The sequence below is a fragment of the Falco rusticolus genome, chromosome 2 (genome assembly GCF_015220075.1).
Source record: "Falco rusticolus isolate bFalRus1 chromosome 2, bFalRus1.pri, whole genome shotgun sequence".
Classification (NCBI taxonomy): domain Eukaryota; kingdom Metazoa; phylum Chordata; class Aves; order Falconiformes; family Falconidae; genus Falco; species Falco rusticolus.
In genome coordinates, this window is record NC_051188.1 from 72,749,935 (window position 1) to 72,771,049 (window position 21,115).

At 46.2% G+C, this 21,115-nt stretch overlaps 1 protein-coding gene across 2 annotated transcripts; it reads left to right on the forward strand.

Annotated features, from left to right (window-relative positions):
* The first annotated feature begins 7,923 nt into the window (after window positions 1–7,923).
* Window positions 7,924–20,925, forward strand: LOC119143104 (regucalcin). Of its 2 annotated transcripts, none has more exons than XM_037376977.1 (7): window positions 7,924–7,991; window positions 8,609–8,773; window positions 11,620–11,802; window positions 13,091–13,306; window positions 14,834–14,965; window positions 19,447–19,601; window positions 20,593–20,925. In XM_037376977.1, exons 2-7 carry the CDS (start codon window positions 8,611–8,613, stop codon window positions 20,641–20,643), a joined length of 900 nt encoding a protein of 299 aa, XP_037232874.1. In that variant the 5' UTR covers window positions 7,924–7,991; window positions 8,609–8,610; the 3' UTR covers window positions 20,644–20,925. The 2 variants fall into 2 exon arrangements, with proteins under 2 accessions (XP_037232874.1, XP_037232875.1); XM_037376978.1 differs by lacking the exon at window positions 7,924–7,991 and adding an exon at window positions 8,402–8,473.
* Window positions 20,926–21,115: the final 190 nt, after the last annotated feature.

Below are 21,115 nucleotides of genomic sequence, written 5' to 3' on the forward strand. Positions count from 1 at the left end.
GTATGACAGAAGGGAGGGAAAATGGTGCTTCAGCAAAACTCAGTGTTTCTGCTCTTCTGGGGTTATAAATTCAGTTGTTTCCAGTCTGGGCAATGGTTTTGCTAATTTTTACATGATTTTAATATATAATATGAAGGAGCCCTTGGTTATGTAGTTCTCAAGTATTGTTCCCAAAGTGCATTTGCTAGTTTTTATTGTGTGTTCGGTGGCTAACTGTTTGAAGTATTACCTCTTAACCTTATTTGTCAAATTTTTTTGTGTTTTTGCATTTTGTTTTATATATATAAATATATATATATATTCAATTTTCCAAGATGGACTCGGTCTTTTTCAGATGTCCCCTTTTTACAAGTACTTTTTCATTAAATTATGAAACTGCTAACAGAATTTTCATTTGTTGTGATTTATTCAGGGCTTTATCCTCTGTGTCTGGTGGGCTGTTAAACTCATCAGTCTAACAGCAGTACTATGTCCATCAGGAGTAAATTATTTCTGCAGAGTTGGCAATACTTCAACAAGTTAAGTATCAAGAAAAACCTTTCCCCTTCAGCCTCCCAAAAAGCAGTTGCTGAACACTAATTTGCTGTGTATAGCAAATAGTCCAAGCTTGGCTTTTGTTTCTGCCTGGCTGAGCAAATGCAACAGACCATTTGCTACCCTGGCCTCACTTTTTAATGTATTCGCTTATGCCGTAGTATGACTGTTTTTCCCTGGTTGGACAAATTAAGTTATAAAGGAGGAGCCGTAGCCGGGCCTTCTGTCTCGTCCCTCTTGTACACTCACACACACGCACGAGTAAATACTTAACAGCCAGCTATTGCCGTGTGTGTGCAAAATCGGTGCAAGCAAGTGCCGGGGTGGATGTTCGGTGTCGGTTTTGCGTGACCTTTTGCTGTAGTTCCCCCGACTCCCACAGGCCGGTGCTGTGATACACCTTGCTGCCAGAGAGGAGCTGCTCCCTCTGCCAGAGCAGGGAAGAAGGCAAAACTTGAGGAGGAAGATGAAAAGAAAGGAGCAGGTGTAGCTGCACAACCAATCTGATAGCATCCTTCCTGCTCCGACCGGCTTGGGTAGCTGGCAGCGTTCAAGAGAGATGGGGGATTTGCAGTCTGTGTGTTGGAGGCAGCTGTGATACTCCTGCCTGCGGTGGGCAGGGTGAGGTGTGAGCTGAGCAGCTAACGTGCTTTGCAGCCTGGCTTACAGGCAGTTGGCCCCGGCAGGGCAGGAATGGAGCTGGAGGTGGGCTGCGTGAAATGGAGCAGCCAGTCCCTCAGCTGAAAAGGAAACTGGAGGGGGGGGGGGAGGAAGTAAAAAAGCTGTAAAGATAAGGTGTATACAGAAGAGAGTGAAAACCAGCATTAGGAAGAAGCAGTAAGTGTTGGATTGTCAGCTGTTTTTCAGGACCAGGATTTCTCTTTCCCTAAAGGCATTCTTGCAACAGATTTCAGCAACAGACTTCCTTTCTGTGACTTTCTAACTGGTGGCCTCCTATTCCCTTTGTAAGTACAGTCTGCTGGTGGCTGGGATATGGGAAAGACAGGGCCGAGGAAATTGGTATGTCCATTTTGGAAACAGCTGCTATTGGTTTGTAGAGCCTTTAAAAATAAGTACGTGTTGTTACTTGTTGGTGGTAACTTGGGCCAAGCTCTCACAAGCACTAGTAGGGCCTTGCATGGTGGTTCCCAGGACCATCATTTCCACATTTACGTCCCTGTCCAAAGAAACGTTTCTCAGCTGTAACTTGTGTGTGCCATTTGTAGAGTATTTTCTCATCACCGTGAATCCCAAGCCACAGAATGAGAAATTACAACTGTTAAACTATTAAATAGAAGCCTGAAACATTCACTTGGTTTTGATGCGATACCTCGTGGGTGACTAGGCCGAGGCATACAGGCTGTACTGCAGCCACCCCGTGTGTACCTGCTACCAGGGAGGGACTGAGCGTTACCAAGTGTTCAAAGCCTGCCTCTGTGAGCTGCAAAGATAATCCAGCGAAACCAGTCGTTTTGATCGTTGTGAATTTTGATGATCCCAGTACTTGCGAAGGTTTAGCACTGCAGGGAATTGACACATCTATTAGGAAAATATGCTTTTGATGTGAATTAATGAGCAAAATTAAGCTGCTTGCACAACCTGGAAGCTTGGCATGCAAGGGAAAAATACTGGGGAAGGGCAGAGATGGAAAACAATAGAGTGCCTCAATGCAGCCGCTTTAGGAAGAAATGAAGACTCATGGACTTCTGGTTTCATGAGAGATGCCCTGCTGCTGCTGCTTCTGAATCTTCCTTTCTGCCAGCTTCACAGCTGAACAGGCTTTTGCCCCTCCTGGGGTGCAATTCTGCAACATACCCCTCCTGCAGAGACCATCCTGGGATAACTGCTCCTGGGCTCCACTCCTAACCCAGCTGGTGCATCTAGCAACCACTGGACTCTTCCGGAGGGATGTGGCAGAAGTGGATGGAAGTGGCTGCAAGCACAGCCTTCTGAAACAAAATGTTACACGGCAGTTGGATAAGCTGTTTGAAGACAGCAGATGTGCATGCCTATTTCTGTTCCTCAGGTTAGGCCCTCTGCAGATAGTTTGGATAAGTTTGCGTGACTACCTTGTGTAAGGAGAAGCAGCCCCGAGTATTTGCCCATTAGTTTTCCTGCCTCTTGTGTACAGCTTCCAGATAATCTTTCTCAAATAGGCTGCTTCTGGCTGGGAAGATCTCCTGGATCCACCTTGCCCTGCCCTTTCTCTGGGACTCTTCTTTTGTTTCAGGCTGGGCAGACCCTCCCTGCCTTCCCATTGCTTTCTCAGCAGCCCTGAAGCTGGGCACCTGCCTTGCCTAGGCTGCCTTATCTGAGACATTGTTTTAAATCTTGAGTAGTCTCTGTAATGACACCTTTATGGTTTCTTTTGGCTTAACTCTCCTCAAGACAATTTTTCCCCAGTTGCTGCCCCACCCACCCTCACCGTGGGGAAGAGCACTGGGCAAGGCAGGGACACAAGGTATATTTTGAGAGTTCCGTAACAGCTCTAGAGATGCTCCGCTGACCAAATTGGTATGCCAGTGTCCTGAGGAAGAATTTTAAACCTAGCGCAACAGCGATGTATAAAGGGAGATGCCTTCAAGAAATTTCCTGGTCATGTGGAAGCCTTTCTGACTAACATCAGGATATGGCGCTCTTATTTTCTGTGGTCTCAGCAACCACAGGGAGTCTGCTGGAGTAGTAACTATATATATATATATATATATATATAAAGTGTTACATGACACTTGGGAAAATGGCTCTGGTTATACCTTTGGAAGTGCAGGCCCTAGTGAGGGAATGAGACATCTGCGCGGGAGGGGGGAGGTGTATGGGGTGGAAATCGTTAAACTAGCCCACTCACTTCACCTGAAACCACAGTATCTGGTTGCATTCCTTTGTAGTTCCATCTCTCTTATCTCTGAAGGGTGGTGCTGAGTAGTTTGGGAGCCCCTGGCCTGGCATCACTGGTATGTTTGGCTCCATTTGCATCTGGTTGAATGGAGCCTGACCAAAGTACTTCCGCTCCTTACAAACGATGGCTCAGTCATTGTTCTGTTATCTCCTTTAAAATGGAGTAAAAGCATTGTCTTACCCTCTTCCTTCTCATCACTCCTACAAGAAGCCAACTGTCTGTACTGGCTTGAGGAAGCACAGAGGCCAAAAGCAGGATGAGTCAGGTGGTGCAAATATCCATAAGCAAGTTGTAGTTTGCACTCGTTATGAATGGCTTATACAGAAAACAGACTTCTCTCAAATTGTCTGGTTGAGAGTGCTAAATTAAGCTCAGAGCAGTCACCCCAAATCTGCAGTTAATTTGAAGTTTTCTTCTGATTTGGGCCTGAAGGAGGGCTTGTGTGCCTGAAAACTCCAAACACTGAAAGCACTGTTGCTAAATCAACTCCTTGAATGAAAGATGCTGCCTTTCCGTGAAGTCCTGGCTCCCTTGCACAGCCTCCGTTGTGGCTATGATTTTGCAGCTGCCGTAGCACATATCAATGCTTTTTTGGGGTTTTTTGTTTTGTTTTTTTTTTTAAATCCTGAGGCAAGCAAAGTGCAAATCCGGGTCACGTGGGGTACAAAGAGCAGAAAAGTAAGGCATTAATGAAAAATGTCCTGGCCAGGCTCCACTGAAGAACACTTTCTGAAGTGCCCTGTTGCCCTGCTGCTCCAAGCGCAGAGCAAAGGGCTGGAAAGGCACAGGCTGGGCACTCGAGCTTTGTGAGGCTTAAGGAGGCAGGAACTAGGACTTGCAGGTGCTTCCTGACAAAGAAGTTGGAGGTGCAAGTGTGACCATTTGAGGGGTGTTTGTGAAACACTTGAGAAGCTGGCTGCATTAGGAAGGGTCACACGTTTGCTTGTAGCACTGCATTCTTAGGTGTGAGATGCTTTTTCATGAGACTGTGGCCAGTATATAAGAAATGGTACTGAAAAAAGTCTGCATAATAAACCGTGATAAGTGGAGAGTACCATTGCTGGTTCTGTGAGAAAAACTGGACTTTTAAGGCTAAATGCTTCAATATGACTTCATGGTAATTTGGTGCAATCCTTTTTAGAAAATATTCCTTGTTTGAGATTCTTAGTTCATTCTGCATTAACTTCTGTGACAGTGTGACAGCAGTGGGTGTTAGACTTGATGTAACACGTAAATCAGTCGATGGGCATGAGTCTGCTGTTTAGCACCCTCGTGCCACTTTTTCCCAAGGAGGCATTTGCAAAGTAGGGAAATGGTGTACTTTGGCCAACGTTCAAACTGTATGAGTATTTAAATACGTGACTGTGATCATCCAGACTAGAAAACAGCTGAGACTTCTCAGCAGTTTGATCTCTCCTGGACCTACTTCTTGCTTACTAACACATAAAAGCATGATGCAGACACACAGGTCAATTCCAAGAACTATACTTGGATGAAAACAAGTGCATGGCAGTACCAACTCTTGCTTTCCAGCCAACTGATGGCAGTGATTGATCTCATGTTTCTACCTCTGCCTTTGCTTGGTGTCAGGGTTTTTTTGTTTTGGTTTGTTGTTCCCCCTCCCACCTTGCTAAAATGCAGTACTACCTGCTAGTGGTAAATTCCCACATGCACACTATGGTTGCCCTAATGGATGTAACAGCAGGGCAGGGTTACGCCGAGGTAGTGGCTCTTTGGGCTCCAGCGCCCTTGGCATAGTCCCTGCTCTCAGCCGCACCTTGCCCTGCTGTGGAGGAGGCCCGACAGACTCCCTTTATGCGGTGTGGTGCTTGGAGGCAGCTATAAGATATGGGCATCCAATATGTCATTCGCACTTTGTACCAGGCATGGATAAGGTCTGCAGCCCTCCCACCTACAAACAGGGAGGAGGACTAACAGAGAAGTAAAACGTGAGGACTAAAGGTGAAAGGAAAAAAGAAGATGGCTCTAAAGATGAAGAAGAGACAGGATCGGGCTCATAAAAGGAGAGAACAACTGTGACCTTCCTGGAACCGGCATAAGCAAAACCTGGTTTCTTTTCTTAACTCCTGAAATCATCCGGCACTCTTTCTTGCCTGCAGCCCTTAGCAGTGGGAGATTTTTCCAGCTCTGTGGCACACTGAGCCGTTCTCCAGAACTGCTGAATATTCCTTGACTGGCGAGAAGAGTAATGGCTTTTGGCAGGCTCAGGGAACCTACAGGCTGGGGGAGGGCTGTGACTTCACCTTACGGGACCTCCTGCATCACATATTTATTCTTTCTGCTCTTCATGGTTGTGACAGTAAGATTCCTTGTCCCCTGCTCCCTGCAAAGCAGGAGAGGTAAGTGTGCAACATGCCCTACCATGTGGCGTAAATGCTGAACCACCAACTGCCCCCTTTGGAAGCCACGGAGGTGCTGTGTGTGCTCCCTATTGCTCAGATTTGGAGGCCACAAAGTAGATGATGCAGCTGCGATGCAACAGCAGGAAGTTCCCTATGGGGAAGCCATGTGGCAGCACCACCTTCAGCAGCCATCTCTTCTGTGCTCTTCTTTCCCATGGTGAACTCATACTGGCAGAAGACCTCAGCTGATGCTCTCTGTGAAGCTACCCCTCCACAAATTCCACGCTGTTCTACTCAGCAAGTCTGGGTTAGCTGTTATTGTCCTGTGTAACTGGAGATCCAAGTTCAAAATATTTGGCACTTCAGAAGATGGCCGGATTTTTTGTGTTGTAACCTGGCACTCGCAGAAGCTGTCAATTTTCTCCCAAGGTGTGTGCCAACGCACAGCTTGTTTTGATGCCTCCAAACCATGCTAAGTCAGCAAGGAGCAGAGAGACTGGCCGGGTGGGTTGAGGGTGTGAGTTATCTCCTGCTGCTGAATTCAGTAAGCCCTTGCGCTGGCCATGTATCCCAAATGGCCTCGTAGTGTGCCAGGGCAATGGGAGAGCAGCAAATGTGGCTGAGCTTTGTAAAAAGCAATACTTGTACTTTACTGTACTTACTTAATGAATTCTTCACATACGTTTGTTGGTTTTTTTTAAACCTTCGGATCTTCTTTCCTTGCTGTAAACTGTATGGGAAAAAAGAGCGAGCTGTGGCACTTTTCTGGATGTTTGTTTTCTGTGTTGGCAGTCACTAGTAATTTGCTTGCCTCAGGTCTGAGATTAAATCCTGCTGTTTGTTGTATGACACCACAGTGGGGACAGAAAGAGAAAATTCAAGCACTGAAGTAAAGCTATGCAAGCCTGTAAAATGAAAGCTTGACTACCAATGTGATATTTATTAACCTATTGCCACCTTACCTGAGCAGTTAACTGAGGAAAGCCTGCATGACATACATGTTGGTAAGGTCATGTAGCCCATGAACTTTTCAAATACACTGCTAAAAGAAAAAAAATCACCAAATGAAGCCTGGGGTGTGAGCACCTGCTGTATGAATAAAGGTAACCCAGTAAGAATGCTTGAGAGGGAGGCAGTTGCCAATAGGAAGGTGTATGATAAGGAACAGATAAAATCTGTAACGGGAGCTGTGAGGGGGCTGCCTGGTAAAAGACCCCAGCGGGTGCTGTAGCGTTGCTGGTGTGCAGTACTGGGACCTGCCCCTCGAATAAAGGGGCTGCTACAAGTGCCAGCTGGAAACGAGACTCTGGCTGGAAGGTGGGCGTTGGAGCAGCCAAATGAATCCTGGTTTGCAGGGACACAGCAGTGAGCCAGCACTTAAGTGGTGCACCCCAAGTTGCCAGAAGACACACAAGACACAGAGCAGCGAGACTGAAGGCACTTTTAGATGACAGATCCCCGCAGGGGATGACTGGATCCAAGTCAGAAGGCGATCTGTTGTGGGATGCTGAAGAGGAGCACTGGCATTTACAAGCTGCCCTTTGCTTTATGACTGGAGGCCGGGGAGCTGCAGCGGCCACAGCACACAGAGGCAGGCAGGTGCAATGGAGAACTGCATGCGGAGATGTTGATGTTAGCTCTTTGCCTCACGCTTTTGGAAGTTTTTGAGGCTTTACAGCAAGGGGAGCAAAAGAGGGCACGGCATGCTGAAGGCCCTGGATTTCTGAATAAGCAGGGCAATGCTGCAGGAGCTGTGGAGAAAGATGCCCGGCGCTGGAAGTTGGGGCCAAGGCCCAGCAAACGCCTGAACCACAGCAAGGCGGCACGCAAGAACCAGCCTTTCGGTAATGGGCCTCTGCGGGGAGCGGGAAACCGGGCCGCCGCGGAGAGAGACCTCCGCTCCCTCGTCCTCCCCCCGCAGCTCTTGGCGGGGCGGCCGAGCCACCCCGGCCCCAGCAACCGCTGCCACCCGCCACCCGCCACCCGCGCCTGCCTCCCGGCACTGGCGCCGAGGGCCTCAAGATGGCCGCCCCCGCCGGGCCGGGCCGGGCCGGGCAGGGCGAGGGGCCGGCCCCTGGCGGGGGCACCCGCGGCCGGGCCGCCGCCAGCCCCCAGCCCCGCGGCGCGGCGCCTCCCCGCCTATAAGAGCGGCGGCGGCGGCGGCGGGCCGGGAGCTGCGGGTGCGCTGCTGGGAGCGGGTAGGGCCTGTAGGGGGTGGGAGTTCTACCATTTCTCTTTTCTCTTGTGTGTGTGTGTGTGTGTGTGAATGTATATATGTATATACACACACGCATACACACACGCGAGTGTCTAAGTTACACCGGCCCACGCACGGCAGCAATGCCGCCGCCGCGGGAGGTGCGCCTGAGCAGCCGGGCGTGCGGGGACCGGCCTTTCCCTCCCGGCGGCCGCCCACACCCCCGGATTTATTTTTTCTCTTTTTTTCTCTTTCTTTTATCACCTTCCCTAAGACACCCCCCACCACCCCCCCACTCCTTTCCTTCACGAATGTGCCGTGTCACCGGCATGACAGCGGTGCGAGCCCCCCGGGGGCGCCGGGCCGTGCTCCTTGCCGGGGGACGGCCACCCGCCGCCGGACGGTGGGGGTCGTTAGGTAGCGGGAAGCGGGCGGTGGGCAGCAGCAGCACCGACAGGCTCCGCTGCCCGGCGCTCCGCACGGGTAAAACCCCTCTAGGCTGGAAACGCGGCTCCGGAGCGGCCGCAGACCGGCCGTCGGTGCCGAGACCCGGGGGCTGGCGGTGTACGCGCCGGCTTTTGACAGGCGCCCGCCCAGCCGGCACGGTTTTCTCTACAGGCATGTCGTCCATTAAGATCGAGTGTGTTGCCAGCGAGGGCTACGGGATCGGGGAGTCGCCGGTGTGGGACGAGAAGGAAGACGCGCTGCTGTGCGTGGACATCGCGGGCCGGCGGGTGTGCCGCTGGAGCGCGCTCAGCCGGCGGGCGCAGGCGGTCGCCGTGGGTAAGGACCGGCACCGCGGCGGGGTCCGGCTGTGCCCCCGGCGGGGTCCGGCCTCCCGGGGGCACGGGCACGGCTCCTCTGGGTGCTGGGGCTGCGCCCCTCAGCAGCGGCATGGTGCTCGTCTGCTTGAGACCATTCCCTAACCCCGACCTTCCTAGGCCGAGGAGGACGCTAGGGCTTGCGCTGCGCACAGACGCTGGGCACTGGCCAGACTTCGTGCCGAGGACTAAATATTCTGTGCTGCCGGGTTACGTTTGACCTGCTTCCCTTCCCTCTGAGTTGTTCGCAACTCGCTTTCTTTTGTTCCCGCGTTGTCCCAAAGGTAAAGTTCTGCTGTTGATGCCTGTGGGAGTTTTGTTACCGATGTGAATGAGTAATGCCGGTAACATTTTCTTTATTAGATGAAGTTGGCCCATAACGATTTAAGAAGATGATATTTTTTTAAGGTAACAGTGTCACCAGCTAGAGTTAACTTAACATAGTTTAGGTATTTGTTCCAGGAAGGAAGTGCTAACTCTAAGAAGGAACTTTTCTAAAGGAGTTGCGGATTCACTTCTGGATGTGATAGTATAAATATTTGTCTGTCTGAAGACAGCTCCTTAATTGGTTTAAGTACTTGTATTTATTACTTCCTCATGTTCAGTAATACTTGGTGAAAATCACTTTTGTCCACCCATAAGATATTCACATTATTCAAAAAAGTTGATTTGGGCTTATCTGCCCTTGGAATTACCGTAGTTACCAGTTCTAAAATGAGAGAAGGCCTGAAAGTAATTTTGGAAATACAGCTTCCCAAACTTACTTCCTCTGACCTTAGCCGAGGGAACATGTGCTCCCTGCCTCTTCCCCCAGCTCAGACCTACCTTCAAAGGTGTAGTCTTTTACACGTGGCCTGTCTGGAGATGTAGAAGGGGTAGTAACTGAAGTAGCTACTTTTTTTTTTTTTTTCCCCTCCTACTTTCTTCTGTTTCCTCTGTTTAGTAATAAAATAGTTACAATTAATAGCTGTGCCTTTGGGTGTAGCATGATTAAAAGGCCAAAAGACCTCAAACACCCGAAGAGTGCCATGTGATTAAAACAGCAGGTTAACGTCCAAAGTGGAAACTGAGAAGTTAATCATTAGGGAAGCTTATAGAGAATTACAGCAGCCCCACACTCTGCAACAACTTCAAATGCCCTTTTCGACTCCACAGGGAAAACAGCACTACATACATAACGGTGCCCAGGGCAGAGACCTTGTGGTCAGTGTTCTCTGTTTGGCATAACGTGGTGTCGCAAGTAAATCAATTCCTGTGGATGCAGCTTAACGAAGCCCCTTGGGTGGCAGCAGACTGAGCTGGGTACAAGGGCCTTTTGGCTCACTTGTGTGCAGTATTTGTGCAGTGAACAGTAGGGTGGCTGTGTCTGTCTCGCTAGCCTGATACATCCCTTCCCCCTGGGGCACTTTGTCAAGGAATGGGGCTGTTCTTGTGGCTGTAGGGGCACGGGGGGGGGGGGGGGAACACCTCCAGAGAGAACCAGGTAGGGGCATACAGGCTGCTGGGCATGGGGGAGGGAGGGAGGCCGGCCCTGGGGCTGCTCAGGTGGAAGGGCTCCTGTGGGCCGTGGCCCCAGGTGTTTTGCTGGAGAGCAGACTGGGAGTTGCATTCCCATGCTCTGCAGGCCAAGCCCCTGGGGCTGCTGCAGGCTGAAAAGTGCTTTTATTGGTGTGGTTACTGGCATTTGGAAGAGCAGCACAATGACTTCCTTTGGCGGGTGCCACACACGGCTGAGGGCATGCTGCTGACCTCTGTGCTGGCATGGGAAGGAGAAGCGGCACCCACTCGCCCAGGGTAGATGAGCCCAGACCGCCAGCAGCTTCAGCAGTGCGGTCACATGCCTCTAGGTGAAGGAATTTCTAGAGCTGAGCTTGCAATCAGGTGTGCATCTTGGGTGTTGGGGGCAAATAGCATTCAGATTTCTGGCGTGGTCACAGCTGGGGCTGTGAAGGGAAGGGGCATCCTGAGCCAAGAGCAAGCAGGCAGAAGGGAGCAGATTTCTCTTGGCAGCAGTGGTGGCGGTTATAAGTGTTTGTGAAACTATGGCCTAATTATACCTCTGCAAAACTATAAATACAAAAAATGTTTTATTTTTAAATTAGAAAGTCGGCGATTAGTCCCATGCATATTAAATATTATGGCAGACTTTATTGCCATATTTAAAGTTATTATTCCTTATATTGCATCTGATTGTAGGCTTTAACATAAATGTTATCTTCTCACTCATTTATCCGGTTTTTTTACCAAGTCCTTTATAATAACCTGCAATTGAGGTTTTACTGCATAATAGCTCAAATGAGTGTCAACTAACCATGGAGCATTTACTAATCTTCTGTTTTACTCTACCTCTTGGAAAGCTCTGTCACTCCTTGGTGTGTTTTTGGTGCTGCTGGAGGCATGTCGGAACTGCACAGCAGTGTGGTGCCAGGGGGTGTGTGACCTGTCCCACTGCAGAGATACTCTTGTCTCCGTGAGTTATGACTGAACGGCCATGGTAGGGCAGATTTACCCAGGAGCTGTGCTAAACAAACAGTTGCACCAGAGCTCTAGTGGCAATTGATTTTTCCCTTGGGGAGGGGGGAACCCACACAGTAAACTGTTGTAAAAAGCACACATGCCCATATCAGTACCCCATTTTATGTTTGTTTGTGGGGTATTTTTAAGCATCTAGTAGAACCAGGTGCTGGTAAAGTTCCCTGAGTTTATATGTCCCAAACTGGTGATTCTCTTCATAGCAGCTTTCTGTATGCATTAAGTATGCCCTCTTCACATGAAAGAATCCTCTTTTCCATTTCACCTTGTTTCTAGATGCTCCTGTGAGCTCTGTGGCTCTCCGGAAATCAGGGGATTATGTCATCACCCTGGGAACCAGATTTGCTGCTTTGAAATGGGAAGAGCAGCTGGTAACCACCATTACTCACGTGGACAAGGATAAACCAAACAACCGATTCAATGATGGGAAAGTGGACCCTGCAGGGAGGTATTTTGCAGGTATGCTGTGGGAGTTGCTTCCACTGCTCCATTAGGTTTTGGTGATGAGATGCAGTGATCAGCTGCAGATGTGGCAAGTGTTTGTTCATAGTTAAATGGTGGGGATATTTTTTTGTTGTTGTCTTCAAGCAGTGTCTAATCCCATTTACAAATCTACATGTATCACCTGGACACCGTCTCATCAGGGCTATTGAGACCCACTGTTCAGAGCCAGCCTAAGCAGTCTTGCCTCATCCCTGTTGGCACGTGTGGTCTGAATACTGGCAGAGTGCCAATAAAAAATACTTTTCCAGTAAGAAATTTATGACATTGTGGGTTTTGTTCTTAATAAATCAGAATTTATAGATGGTATTGCTAAAAAATATGTGACTGTCCAGCCTGGAGAAGAGAAGGCTCAGGGGATCTTGCCCGTGTGTGTAAGTAGCTGATGGGGGGGCAGTGTGGGTAGAGAAGTGGGTAGAGAAGGCAGAGCTGCTTAGCGGTGCCCAGTGACAGAACCTGAGGCAGTGGGCACAAACTGAACTCGGGAAATTTTGCTTAAATGTAAGAGAACTCTTTTAGTGAGGATGATCACACAGTGGAACAGGTTGTCCAGAGAGGCTGTGGAGTTTCTGTCTGTGGAGACCTTCAAGACATGGCAGTGCCCTGAGCAACCTGCAGCGGCTAAACCTGCTCCTGAGCAGGGGGTGCACCTGGTGGATCTCCAGAGGTGCCCTCCAGCCCTAGCTGTCCTGTGATCCTGTCCTGTTATTTAAAACATTGTTCTGTGCATCTGCTGTGCGACTGGGTCTGCAGGCTTTCTTTAATTTGCATTTACCAAGCCTCTCAAAGAGCAAGTATCAGTTGCCAACTTCGAGCCACAAAGGTGAGTTTGTTTTTGAAGGGGCTTTAGTAAGACTCATCATCCTGAGGGAAGAGGAAATTTTTTTTCCATTCTCTCTGCTATACAAGATGTTAAGATTTGTGGGAAGTTAAGTGCTGACCACACCCTTCTTCATATTTGAATGACTGAATAAAAAGCTCTGCAGAAGTCCTGCTGCATACCGTTTTTGCCACAGTCCAACAAAAACCCAAAGGATGTGTTTTTTCATCTGCTAAAAGCAAACACTTTTGAAATCTACCTTTCTGTTTTGCTTTTAACTCAGTTTCTTCCACGAATTTCTGAAGCCCCTGCACTGCTCCCTTCTACTTTGGCAGTGCAGTCATCATCCTAGCAAGGGGCTGCCACCAAACCTGGAGGAAAGCCCATTCACTCTGAACCTGCTTTGTTCCCGCTGGCTCTGCACAGGTACGATGGCTGAGGAGATTCGACCTGCCGTGCTGGAAAGACGCCAGGGCTCTCTGTATACACTTTTCTCTGACCTCTCAGTGGTGAAGCACTTCAATCAGGTGGACATTTCTAATGGGTTGGACTGGTCACTGGATCACAAAACCTTCTTCTACATTGACAGCTTGTCCTACTCAGTGGATGCATTTGATTATGACCTCCAAACTGGAAAAATTGGTATGAATTGGCTGTATTCCAAAATAATTGTTTGTGCCTAAAGATTGTGATGTTTGCTTCCATTCTGGTTGTTATGCAGAGGTGATTGGAGCTTTGGGAGTGCTTCTTCAGAAGCCTCCTTAGAACAAAACAGCAGGAGCCACATTAACATCTGTCTGTGCCTGCATCGGCTCCTAGCTTGAACTATGCAGAGGCTGTTGGTAATATTATAAAGTATTTAAATTGTGTGGCAGAGTTTAAGTAGTAATCTGGACGACTGTTACTAAACACAACGCGTATCTCATCTGCCTGTGCAAAAAGGGCAGACTGTTTCTTGTATGGCTTGTATGTTTCTGTGGCTGCATGTTTCTTATTACTGATAGTATAGGCAGTATAACACAAAGCTTTTAGTCTTGTGCAAAACCTCGGAGAGCTTCTTCAGGTTTTTTTTCACTCTGTTTTGTGTTTTGAAATATAAGCTCTTAGATGAAGATTCTGCAAACAGAGATGAAGAACAGCTGGAAAGCAGTAACTCAAAACTTCTTCCTTCATTTATTTAAAACAAAACAACACAACCCCTTAAGGCCTTCTACAGGCTTGGGCAAAAGAACAATTCCGGTGACTTGGACTAATAATTTGCTTTTGAGGACACGGACTGCTTTTTGCTTTTGCTTTAAAAGAACCCTGCCAATTTGGGATTTAGTTTTAAAACCGTGAATTTAAACTCACTTTAGGCGTAGCATCTTGTCCCCCAATGTCTCTCTGCTGTGACTTACAAGTGATTTTTTCTTTAGTAAATAGTGCGGTTCTCCTCTCTCTCACCCACGCTGGCTTGCTCTCTTTCTGTGGGCAATCTGACAATCCCCAGGAGCACAAAGGAAACTCATTTAAAATATTGCTACATATGAGAAACATTGAAGTTGTCAGAGCATAAAATAAACAATGTTGGAAAGTTTGTTTTAATTTTCTTTAATAACAGTGGATAAAAGTTCAGATAGAATTGTTTGGTTTTAGGTTGACAGTATGCCTTTGAAGTTGATGCTTTCCCTAACTCTGTGTTTATATAAACTCTCAGTTTATGTATCTGAAGGTCAGTTTTGTGTTAGAATAGTGATTATTGGCACGTTCCAGCAGCCTGTTTGAAAAGTCTCCAGTTCTGTACTGGAAGTGACCCATACTTGAAATGATCCAAACTGCTTTTAGAACAAGTAATTAATTTTCTGAATATGTATCTGTAACATTAATTTATTCTGTTATTCATTTAATATTGTAAGTAGGGAGCATAAGCAGTGCACTAGAAAAAGTACACCAGAAAAAAGGATGATACTTTCAATGGATAGAAACTCATCCCCAGGCTTTCACGCTGAGAAAAAACTGTCTCGGGGAAACAAACAGGGCAGCAGGCATGATCTATTTCTTTCATATGAAAAAGCTCAGGACTTCAGCACAGATTTTGAGAATAATAGTACAAATAACTGCTGGAATGTGACTGATAAAAATTTTAACAATTGTCTCACTCAGTTTTGTTGTGTTTTTTCTGCCCTGCAGGCAACCGTAGGAGTATATACAAACTGGAAAAAGAGGAAAGCATTCCTGATGGGATGTGCATTGATACAGAAGGCAAACTCTGGGTAGCTTGTTATGATGGTGGGAGAGTAATTCGCCTTGACCCTGAGACAGGTAGGTCCTTGCAAAAAGTGGACTGGAATTTTGTGTTTATTTTTATTTTTATTTAAAAAAAAAAAAAAAAGAAGAAAGAAAGCAAAGAATGAGAGGTGGGTTTTTTCCACCTCACAGAAATGGTATATTTACCCTTCTTAAAACACTACTCTTTATTTATTTGTTTATTTAAACAATTACAAGTCTCTGCTCTCAGAAGTTGGCTTTGTAAATAAGTGCCCTTTGTTCCCAGCCTCTGTTGTGTTGGAAAAGGTAAAGTTGCTGATGAGATTACCATTATACTTGTGAGTTGTTTGACTTAGCATCCTCTTGCATCCTCCAAACTTAAGATCAGTGTTTACGTCATTGATAAATGATGTAGATGAGAATGAATAAGCCATGAAACAGCAAAGATGACTTAAACTATTTTTTTGGCCTCGTTTCTTCAGCATAGTGTATTATTTTGGGCAGCCTGCTGAGGTTAATGCAAGTCCCACGTGACACTGATGCTAACAACATTTTTTTGCTGAAAATTATTTGCATGATAAGTTTTGCAATTGAAATAATAAAAAATATTTAATGAATTCCACAGCATTTTATCATTCCCACAGTAATGTCTTGGGTGTGCCCATTGTCTGAGCCTTTTGTTCATTGCTACTCTCATTTGCACTTTGGTGGTCTGCCAGGCACAATTTAGTGTGGGTGAAAAAAAAGGTGTAAAGGACTTCAGGGAGACTGAGCCACACTGTCTGCAAGGGGCCAGTGGGTGAGAATGGGAGCATGATTTTGACAGATCCCAGACAGCACAGGTTTGCATAATGCAGCATAGGAGTAACCGCACTGGGTTGCATCTGGGGTCTCTTGAACCCAGGTCCAGCCCAAACACAGAAGTCTTGGGGGTTTGTGGGGCTGCAGGTTCAGGGATGCCAGTGTCCCTTGACGCATGCCCCCTCTACAGTGCACAGCGGACCCTGGCACACATGTGCACCTGGCAGGTCAGGCTGCAGCCTCTCTTCTGACTCTGGTGGAACCTCTTGAGGCTCAGGCTGTGCTTTCCCCCTCACCTTTTGATTTGTATGCGTCCAAGATCTTGCCAACCTGCAGGATTTTTTCTTGTCCTGCAGAGTCTGCACCCCAACCCTAGGAGGAGGAAAATCCAGCTGGGAGGTCCCAGCAGCTCTGGGATCTGTTTCTGGTCCCACATCCTCCTGCTTTGGTGGGCAGAGCACTCCTTGGTGACCTCCACTAGCCCTTTGAATACCCTCCTGGAGCAGTGGACTCTACCATTTTTTTCCTCTCTGGTTCACTATTTCCACCTTTTCCCTCCTTGGCCTTCACCTTCCTTTGTTCCCTTGTTTTCCCTTTCCACCTCCTATTGGAGTTTTTTTTTAAGGGAAAGGTAAAGGGAATAGTGTCCATAAGCAGATGCATAGTGGGACTGAGAACACTGACAGCAGAGCAGCTATCCCTAATGCACTTCCAGTCTCTTAACTATGCTCAGATAAGGGTCTTTCAAAGCTGGATGTGATTTCAATGTATCAGGAGGTGCCAGTTATTTCTTTTCTGTGAATCTGTTCCGTCTCCTCTTGCCCACATAAAACTCCTAGCACTCACAACAAACGGTAGTAAGAAGTTTCGCAGCAAAAAGAGCCACCTTCTTTTTGAACATCTCATGTTTATCTGCCCTCTCTGTGTTATCATTTTAAAGTAATATCATCTAAGATCTGCAGTTTGCTGAATTCTGAGCAAATAGCAACTGTTTGGGGAGATAACCCAGTCAGGTTTGAGAACTCCATGAAAGCCTCTCTTTTAATGCACATACCTGTTAAGTGTGGCTTGAATGACTGCCAGACAGTTGCAGATACATCCACTGATAAAGAGCGCACCTAAAGCACATGAGGAGGTTTCAGGTTTCAGTGATAGCAAAGCCTGGGTTGTGTTTTTAGCAGGATGGGTGAGGACATCTGTTTGGTGTCTTTTCTAAGTGAAGGTTCTGAGGTTCAGGGTGAAGTGGTTATTCAGGTCTGGGCTTCTTTAGCCTAGATAGCTGCTGCCTTTAGATTCAGGGTGTGCTGCAGGGGAAGGCTGTGATGACTGATCCCACCAGGTTTGCAAAGGGCTTGGAAAAGATGTCTAACTTGTATGTTGCCAAGTCTTGCCATACCTTCTGGTCACTTACTGACCTGCTAGTTTTATGCACTTGTGGTTTTTTATTAGGAATTAAATATTTTCCAATTCTTCCTTAATGAATGTATTTTTATATCCTTTGATTGTATAGGGTCTAAAAGATTTGCTACGTTTCTATAGATGTCAAGCATAGATGAATACTTCAGGTAGATTTTAGAGCATGCAGGTGCAGATTTGCTTACATCTCCAGGAAGACCTTGCTCATCTCAGAGCTTTGTAATGCAAGTGCACTCAGGGTCTCTCCCCTTGTCTTTGGGGCTCATGCCTCTTCTAGAGTGCATGTGTTTTCCTTTTGAATGCCCTTCCCACTCGTTTTCTCCCAGACTTGGTGTCAGCCAATTTCAGGGGTGTCCTCTGAAGCATTTTATAAGCCACCATGTAATCCTTCCACTGCCAGCTGACTGGATAACCATGACATGTTGCTAGAGCAAGTTGGCAGGAGCGTTGCCTTGAGATTCATACTGGTCCTTGTTACTGCCAGGCAGCAGACAGGACTTCTGTCCCAATTTTCTAGATAATTTGAAAAATACGGTCTTCTCAGGGGGGAAAAAAAAAAAGTTAACCAGACGTGCAAATAATCTCTGACAATCTAAACACTATTACAGTGGGTTTTATTTCTTTCTTAATTTGAATTTGATTTTTCCTTTGGCCATTGTGGGTCAAAATGTGTGCCAAATAAGCTTATTATACAGCATCAGGAATCCCAGAGTACTCAGCTTTTCCAGACTGTTACATACAAGAGGCTCTTTCACCACTGCTCACTTGCTCTTTTCTTTTATTTATTTTGGGATTAAAAGAGAGTTTAAAAGTATCCAGCCCTCATGTCAGGGTTGTCAGAAGCAAAGACAGTTCCGCTCCTCCCCCTTGGTGCTGTATTCTGGATGTACTGCTTACGTCCATACTAGCAGGTAAAACAGATCAGGCAATACCCTTTAGTCCTGCACCACAGGCATCTCATAGCTTATTTTGTACGACCAGGCTGTCTTCCCACACCAAATCAAAGCCCAGACTGTGTCTGGGGAGCAGCTTACCTAACTAGGTGGGCCAAAATTGTACCAGGACTGCACCAATGGCTTAATAATGTGGCCCTGCTTTTACCTGTGCTTATGATCCACTTAGTGTTGTAGTACAGGTGAAGCCATTTGGTCTGTGCTTTTGTCAGTTCATTGCAGTGCTGCTATGTCATTGTAAGGGACCAAGGCACAGCTTGTTGAGTGAGGCAACAGCTTTTAAAGACAGGTGCCTGCTTTGGTAAAACACCTCCTGGGAAATGGTGCCCCACTCTGAAGCTGACTGAGAACTTCTCATAGGTCTTATGTGGGCCAAACTTTCCACTTTTTCTTTATCCTTGTAGAGTTCCCAGCATCAAAGTTACTTCCCTGCTATTTCAACACATCGTTAAACAGTTAGTTACTGTAAGAGGGCCAGGCCCTTTGCACGTGCAACTGGGGGGCCAGGGAAACTGCACATTTTGTAAGGAGATTCATGTGCTTTAGCCTATTTCTAGAAAGAGAAATTCAATCGTAAGTGATTAAAATAGGCATGATTTGTATAAGCACTTACTGCCCAGAATTAGGAGGAATTTTATAAAAGTCTGCTGTAAGGGTGTCTTGACAGTCTTCTGGTTAAGGCTGGAGGCAATCTGTTTACTACTGTCATTAGGACGGTAGCTATTTGTTGATATGATAAATGCATGGTATTATTTATGGTAGCAGCAGTTTCTTGTAAACTTCACATATGTCCCATGATCCCTGTTTTATTCAAGCTTGATTTGAAAGGCTATTGAAATTTCAGGAGAAACTTACAGGAATTAATCTTCCTTGATTGCAGGCACTGGAGGTGTTGCATGAGATACACCTCAGTCGAGCTGCATGAGGTCTGCTTGCTCCAGGCTTCCTTTGTAGTTAGAAGTAGAAAAGTCAGCAGGTCTAGGATATAATTCATGTGGCCTGTTTTAGGGAAGAATTATATCCCGTTTCCATTGACTGACTGCACGGGCAGCTGAGGTGATGAGCTCAGATACATGTCTGTGCTTTTTAATTAGAGGATAGGCTAGGATTGGGGGTGGGATTTTTTTGTGATAACTGAGGCTGAAACTTGTCAAATGACACATCGTCAACAACGCACTTTACAGAAGTCTGGTTTCTCCCTGTCACAGTGCTCAGCGGTATGCTGAAACTCAGCATGGGACCTTCCCCGGCCCTGGTACCTGCTTTTGTGGACCACCTGGCTCCACGCCAGTTATTTACAATAATTTGTTTAAATTTCTTGTTGTGGGTAGATGAACAGGAAATGTCATGTATGTTTTTTTCCAGGAAAAAGACTTCAGACTGTGAAGCTTCCTGTTGACAAGACAACTTCCTGCTGTTTCGGAGGAAAGGATTATTCAGAAATGTATGTGACTTCTGCCCGTGATGGGATGGATAAAGAGTGGCTTTCACGGCAACCACAGGCTGGTGGGATTTTCAAGGTGAATGATAACTTTTCCCTGTTGTTTTAGAAGGTCATTTTTTCCTTTCTGCATTTTTCAGGTAGCAAACCAGTTGGACTGGTGGGAAGCAGGAGAAGAGTGGTTCTTAGAACATCAGTCATATATATATGTATCACAGAACCACAGAATGGTCAGAGTAGGAAGGGACCTTGGGAGATCATCTAGTTCAACCCCCTGCTAAAGCAGGTTCACGCAGAGCAGGTTACACAGAGTTGCATCCGGGAGGGTTCTGAGTGTCTCCAGAGAAGGAGACTCCAGAACCTCTCTGGGCAGCCTGCTCCAGTGCTCCCTCACCCTCAAAGTAAAGATATTTTTCCTCATATTCAGATGGAACTTGCTGTGTTGGAAGCTATGTACGTTAAGCTATTGATTGTATTTTTGGTTCCTGTCGCAGGACAAGGAAGTTAAAAGAGATTTGAAAATACTTCTGGGTTTAAAATTCGTAACAATGCTGATATTGCAAATTTTCTATGCCATCACCTTTTTGCTTCTCACCCTCCCAACACAGTTTCAGTTTTCTATTCATATTTCTATTATGGAAGGAATGTGTAAATACTTGTGTCTTAATCAATGGCAAATAAAACCATCTGCTTTTATTTACTTTCTAGTTAGTTAAAACTAAATTATCTCCTTAAAAATTTGTCACCGTGGGATTTGTTTTAAAGCCCTGCTCTTCCGTATGTTTGCATACCAAAGGTTACATTGTAAACTGCAGAATTAAGGCTTAGTAGTATCTGAGAAGAGGCTTTTGGGGAATGGACTCTGGCCTGAGGTTACTCAGCTTTAGAGAAAGAGTGTAGGTTGAAGTTCCTGGCTGTGATGAGCTGCTGTGTGCAAAATATAGCAGGATGTCAAGTTGGACAACACAGTCCTTTTCTAAATTAAAGCACGTCTAGTTGTGAAAGAAAAGCAAGTGTCTGATAGTGGTGAATTATTGGACTAATCTTTTTTTTTCCCTTTGTTTTAATAGATAACAGGGCTAGGGGTGAAAGGAGTCCCACCGTATCCATTTGCAGGTTAAATATATGTTCTTCAGAATGGATTAGAGGACTGACATAAGGAAGACAAGTTGGAAGGGCATATTCTGGTGCTCAGCATCTTTTTGCTTTGAAACCATAACACAATACCTCATCAGGGAAGGATGAAAAACTACTGAAATACATGGAATTTAAAAAACTGATCTTTTTTTTCTCCTTTAAACTTTATGACATTAAATATCTGATGGTACTTTTCCTGTTGTGCTAAAAAGATTCTCACCCTAATAAACTACTGAATATTGTAACTTTCTTTTATGATTAAATAATGTTTCAATGTCTTTTCTTTTTATTATTTATTCTCCTGTCTCATTTGCGACTTAGGCTATATTGATTTATTGCTTAATTGTACTGTCTCTTTTACATATTTTCAAAGTTTCAGATAAAATATCCATTTGTGGTCTTACCGCTGCTTTAACTGGAACTTCATTTGTTCCATAACGTTCTCAACAACTGAAG

Coding starts and splice junctions, on each gene's coding strand:
- LOC119143104 (XM_037376977.1), top strand. CDS start 8,611: ATGTCGTCCATTAAGATCGAGTGTGTTGCCAGCGAGGGCTACGGGATC. Junction 14,966..19,446: donor TCGCCTTGACCCTGAGACAG/GTAGGTCCTTGC, acceptor GTTTTTTTCCAG/GAAAAAGACTTCAGACTGTG. Junction 19,602..20,592: donor AGGCTGGTGGGATTTTCAAG/GTGAATGATAAC, acceptor TTGTTTTAATAG/ATAACAGGGCTAGGGGTGAA.